This window comes from Podarcis liolepis, assembly GCF_965112155.1.
Source record: "Podarcis liolepis genome assembly, chromosome: 6".
Lineage (NCBI taxonomy): Eukaryota > Metazoa > Chordata > Lepidosauria > Squamata > Lacertidae > Podarcis > Podarcis liolepis.
Window position 1 is genome coordinate 3,937,235 of NC_139559.1, and position 6,000 is coordinate 3,943,234.

Genomic DNA, 6,000 nt, shown 5'->3' on the forward strand with positions numbered 1-6,000 from the left:
CTACACTGCAAGGCGTTGGACCAGAGGACCCTTTGAGACCCCTTCCAATTCCATGGTTCTGAGAATGGGGATTTGAACCCAGTTCTCCCAGGTCCTAGTCTGACACTCTAACCACTCTGCCACATGGGCTGTCTTGTGGGTAATTGCTCACTGAGGAGGATCCATCAGATTATGGTGGAATCCGGACTCAGAGGAAGCTGTGCTGATAAAAAGACAGTTGGAAAAATATATATTAACAAGGCTGTATTCGACGGATGAAAGTACATGATGTTTGACATGACTGAGAATCGTGGACTCAGAGACAAAGAATTATGAAGCGTTAAAATCAAGATGTGGAAAATATGGAAACAACAAGGAGAGGCAGGACTAAAATGTGGAGATTTGCTTCAGAGATCCAGACTGTGGGGAGCTCCGAAAAAAATAATAAATATAATTTGGATTATAATTTGGTCTTTTTTATTTTAGTTTTTTATTTTAATTGAAGTGTTATGATTGGATATACTGTATTAATTGGATGTTTCTCATTGGAAAATCAGTAAAAATGATTTTAAAAAAGAAAAAAGATTATGGTGGAATCCAGGCAGGCAAGACACTTCTGGCCCCTCAAGGTCACCAATGCTGATGGCAAGGTCCTGACCCAAGAAGTTGGTCTTGGTCAGGATGGTGGTAAGGCTGAAATCCCTGCAGGCTTGAGCAAAATGGTTGGTGAGTCTCTGCAGAGCTTCCTCAGAGTGCGCTGTCAAGGCTGCTTCATCTGCAAACAACATCTCTCAGATAAGGACCCCCAACACTTTTGTCTTGGTGCAGAGATGTGCCAGGATGAACACACACACACACCACACGCACGTGTGTTATTCCCTGAATGAAAGTACACACCCTCTTCAGCTGAGCAGAAGACATTTGAGAGCAACAGGCAAAGGAAAATGCCAAAGGGAGTTGGGGCAAGAACACAGCCCTGTTTCACACTATTTATCCGGAAGAAATCCGAGGATGAGCTGTTCACATGGAAGGACACAATCATCTTGTGAAGCTAAGGAGGCCATCCTATCTTGTTGAGTCAAAGGTCAACAACTGTGGTGTAGTGGTTAAGAGCGGTGGACTCGTAATCTGGTGAACCGGGTTCGCTTCCCCGCTCCTCCACATGCAGCTGCTGGGTGACCTTGGGCCAGTCACACTTCTCTGAAGTCTCTCAGCCCCACTCACCTCACAGAGTGTTTGTTGTGGGGGAGGAAGGGAAAGAAGATTGTTAGCCGCTTTGAGACTCCTTAAAGGTAAAGGGACCCCTGACCATTAGGTCCAGTCACGGATGACTCTGGGGTTGCAGCGCTCATCTCGCTTTACTGGCTGAGGGAGCCGGTGTACAGCTTCCGGGTCATGTGGCCAGCATGACTAAGCCGCTTCTGGCGAACCAGAGCAGTGCACGGAAACGCTGTTTACCTTCCCACCGGAGTGGTACCTATTTATCTACTTGCACTTTGAGGTGCTTTCGAACTGCTAGGTTGACAGGAGCAGGGACCGAGCAATGGGAACTCACCCCGTCGCGGGGATTCGAACCGCTGAACTTCTGACCAGCAAGTCCTAGGCTCTGTGGTTTAACCCACAGCGCCACCCGCGCCCCCTTTTAGGGTAGTGATAAAGCAGGATATCAAATCCAAACTCCTCCTCCTCTTCCTCCTCCTCCTCCTCCTTCTTCTTCTTCGTCAGGCTGATGAAGGCGATGTACAAGGGGCGTCTCTGCTCTCAACATTTCTTCCGCAGCTGGCACAGGGAGAAAATCATGCAGACTGTTGACCTCTGAGCTCTGAAGTTGCATTGTGACTGTCTGCGAGTGACTGCAATCTGTTGAGAACTACCCAGGCCAAAGCTTTCCCCTCAGCAGGGAGATTCCATGGTTGCAATCATAGCGGTCACCTTTGTTCATGTAGAGGGTCACGATGCTGGAGTCGTGCGTGTCTTGTGGTATGGATGCTTGTTCCCAACACTGCAAAAGGAGGAGGCTGTGGAGGTGTTGTCCTGAGGGAGGAATTTAAGACAGCTTTCAGAACTTCTGCTGGGATTCCGTCCGGATTGCTGTGTCAGAGGCTGTGTTTTCCTGAGTGCAGTTCATAATAGTGCTCTGCCCATCGCTACATGTGCTTGTTGCAGTCTGCGATGATCTCTCCCCACAAGGTTTTCAGTGGTGCAATTTTCCCAACTGCTGGTCCGAAGGCTTTCTTCGTACATTTTGCAAGAGTTGCCAGTGTCCCCAGTGAGTTGGATTCTCTCACGCAGCTCTAGCCAGTAGTCATTGGCAAAACATCTGGCAATCTGTTGGGCATCGCCTTTCTCAGCAATGCAAGCATCTTTCAGCAGGGTGCAAGCTTGAAGTTCAGGAGAGCCTCACACTTTGCAGCGATAACAGGTTCCATGTTGACCACTTTCCCCATCACTTCCTGCCACTCAGCACTGGACCATCTTGCTTCTGATCTCTCGCCATGGCAGCGCCTCTTGACCAAGCTATTGGCCGGCTGGTTGCCACCTTCCACAAATACGCCAGCAAGGATGGCGATAAGAACACCCTAAGCAAGAAGGAATTGAAGGAGCTGATACAGAAAGAGCTCACTGTTGGGCCGAAACTGCAGGATGCAGAGATACAGACATTAATGAAAGATCTGGACCACAATGGGGACCAACTGGTGAACTTCCAGGAATACGTCACTTTCCTGGCTGCCCTGGCAATGATTTACAATGAAGCTTTGAGTTTGTAAATGTACACCCTGGTGGTTCGGAATTATACCTCTGTAGGCGGTTTCAAGTCCAATAAAATTTAAGGTTTGTAAAAAAAACAAAAACAGGTTCCATGTCCTTTAGGTTGACCCCAAACCAGTTGGGGGTCTGTTTCTCTCCTTTGCCAAAAGAAGTCCCAGCTGTGTTGCAGATTGCCTCTGTGATGTGGTTCCACCTTGCTTCGACAAGATCTCTGGAGCAGTTCAGTGGAGCTTGTTCGACGGAATCAGAGAAGCGTCCACAAGATCTGTTGTGGTGTTGATGCTGTGACACCCTCCATCTTATGCTCAGGTTGTATATGTGTGCAAATAAAACCATATATCCTAAAGTCTCAGTTGGCCTTCATTCCAAGGAAACTGAACCCTGGCTGGAGCCTCTCCGCTCAGATATTGGTGTGGCATGTAAAACACACACAGACAGACAAAGCAGATTTGTATGCATTGCTTCACCCCGCTAGGTAAAGGTAAAGGGACCCCTGACCATTAGGTCCAGTCGTGACCGAGTCTGGGGTTGTGGCACTCATCTCACTTTATTGGCCAAGGGAGCCGGCGTACAGCTTCCGGGTCATGTGGCCAGCATGACTAAGCCGCTTCTGGCGAACCAGAGCAGCGCACGGAAACGCCGTTTACCTTCCCCTCCGGAGTGGTACCTATTTTTCTACTTGCACTTTGACGTGCTTTCGAACTGCTAGGTTGGCAGGAGCTGGGACCGAGCAACGGGAGCTCACCCCATTGCAGGGGTTCGAACCGCCAACCTTCTGATCGGCAAGCCCTAGACTCTGTGATTTAACCCACAGCGCCACCTGCATCCCTAGCGTTCCCTAGCGTTCACTCCACTAGGCAAAGCCTAAATCTCCCTGGTCACAGAATGACTAGCTACAGCCCTGGCCCTGACACATCCTCCAAAGCATTCTGTGCATTCTCAGAAGTACTCTCCTCATAACTCCTACTTGACTTGTGGTTAGCTAAGGCTGAGCTCCTGGTCTTATTTGTTTGCAGGGCAGGGGATGTAGGGCCGCAAACAAATTTAGCACAAATTTGAAATTTGGCAACATTTTGGATTTGGCTTTGAAGGAAATAACATCAGGTACCAACGTGGAGTTCAGTGGGTAGGGGAAGCAATTCTTTAAAAATGGTTTTGCAAGAAAGTTGTGAGAAATTGTTAATCTCCACCCCAGCTATGGGCTGCACTCGAGTCTTGGGCAGCAATGAATCCCAGCTTTTGCTGCTGTGGCAAGGAACGTACCAAACTGGATGTCTGATACGTTCATGCAAGTGACAATGACCAATCAGAAAACAGCTCCTGATTAGAAAAGGACGTGGTGAAATCTTGGTCTGTGTCAGGGTTCGTTGTTGGAAACTGAGCTGATCAAAGGGAAAAGGCACCCAGACTCCCTCAGATGGAACCGAGAGAGGCTGGCAAAGTTTGCAGCAACCTAGTCAGCTGAAAAGAAGCGGTTTCCCGACTGACCGACTCTGCTCTGACATTGCAATTTGCTGCTTACAGATTTGCAGAGAGTGGCGGACTCTTTTTCTTTGGAGGTTTTTAAGCAGAGGTTGAGTGGCTGTCTGTCAGGGATTTTTCAGCCGTGGTTCCTTCATTGCAGGGGGTTGGACTAGATGACCCTCAGAGGTCTGTTGGTGGACCTCCTGAGTCTCTGGCATAAAGACAACAACACAGGGATCTGCCTTATACTGAGTCAGATGATTGGCCCATCCTGCTGCAATATTCTCTACACGGACTGGCAGCAGCACTCTGGAATTTCAAGCAGGGTTCTCTCCCTGGAGATGACAGTGGGGCATCCCAGCTAGATAGGCAGGGGGTACCACAACAACAACAACAACAACAACAACAACAACAACAACAACAACAACAACAACAGTTGTGACCTCCTGCTTCCAAAGTCACCCATTGCTCCACCACTGAGTTATTGTTGTCCTTCCAAGGTACAGGATTCTTCTTTGTAGCTAAGACAGAACGAGAAGATAGACCCTAGAATCTGGTAGGTCCAGCAATTCTCTCCACCCCAAATTTATAGACTTGGGTAGGGGTACCAAATTAAATAGTCTAAAATGTATTCAGCACAAATATAGAGCCAAATATAGAGTCAAGCACACAACACACATCCTAAACTGATGCCCTAACTGAGAACATCTTGGCTTTTCTCTCGTCTTTGGACATAGGTCAAGCTTTGTGCCATCCATGAATCTATCTATTCCTCTTTTAAAACCACCTGGCATGGACTGAAGCTGCAGTCCCACCCAACCTTCCTGGGTGTAAGTTCCATGAAGAAGAGCGGGACTTACTTCTGAGTAAACACCCAAGAGGCTATTGCACTGTGAACTCACTTCTTTCAGCGGGCTTTAAAACACACCAAAGGCAGAATCGCAACTCTCCCTCGCCTTGTGCTTGAAACACTCAGCGCAGCCGGTGATTAATGTTCCTTCCCAACCGCAACAGCTATTAAGTAATTGTCGGAGGCTGGTCTGCCAGCTGCCCTCAACAGCCCGGAGCTGAAAGATCCTCGCTGCAATTTCAGGACTCGAGTCACGATGAAAAAAGCCTCGGATTCTGGTAAGTCCCACCGCTCACGAACTCACCTGGAGCCCCATGGTCAGAGGTGCGATCGCAGTCTTCCCCAAAAACCTTTGGATGAACGGGAGGAGTTGTCAGCACACCTGTTCAGGTACCTACCTGCCTGTTGCTTCCTGAGGGCATCTTACTAGGAAGGAGTCCAACCAGTAGCTCCCAACCAAGGCAGGATCCTGGCAAGGACACACCTCTCCAACAGGTTGCGAAGCTTTTCCCCAATCTGGTTGGACCAGTAAGTCTCCATTGGTGCTGACTCTTCTTCCCAAAAGACATTTCCTCCCCGGCTGAGTCACCGACACCCCAAAGTTGGTTTGAGAGGGAGGTGATGCTAGAACCACATCCAGGCATTTTGCAAGTTGCCTTTGCTGTGGGTACCAGCGGTTCCTGTGTCCAGAGAAACTCTCCCAGCCGCCACCCAAAGGCTCCTCACCTGTCAAGAGCCGCACTCTGACAAACCAAACATGGCCTCAGGGAGAGATTTCCAGCAAAGGGTGATGGTGGCTGGTAAAGAGCGTCTCACAGAGCAGGGTGGTTTAGGGGTTGAAATTAGGGAATGGGATTAATTCCATAACATCTGGGCCTGCTTAGACACGTTTTCCTAGGCCTTGGGTAACAAAGAACCCCATTTCAACATCTGTTTTC

General features: G+C 48.9%; 2 protein-coding genes across 2 annotated transcripts in view; one reads left to right on the forward strand and one right to left on the reverse strand.

Annotated features, from left to right (window-relative positions):
* LOC310708761 (bactericidal permeability-increasing protein-like) overlaps nucleotides 1-5,762 on the reverse strand; it is a 46,057-nt gene extending 40,295 nt beyond the window's left edge. Inside the window, exon 1 of the mRNA XM_083507546.1 lies at nucleotides 5,367-5,762. Coding sequence (XP_083363672.1) covers nucleotides 5,367-5,378 — 12 coding nt within the window. The 5' untranslated portion in view covers nucleotides 5,379-5,762. The remainder of the gene's footprint in view (nucleotides 1-5,366) is intronic.
* Nucleotides 2,394-2,747, forward strand: LOC310709301 (protein S100-A6-like; the record flags this gene model as incomplete). Its single annotated transcript, XM_083508690.1, has 1 exon — nucleotides 2,394-2,747. Exon 1 carries the CDS (start codon nucleotides 2,475-2,477, stop codon nucleotides 2,745-2,747), a length of 273 nt encoding a protein of 90 aa, XP_083364816.1. The 5' UTR covers nucleotides 2,394-2,474.
* Nucleotides 5,763-6,000: the final 238 nt, after the last annotated feature.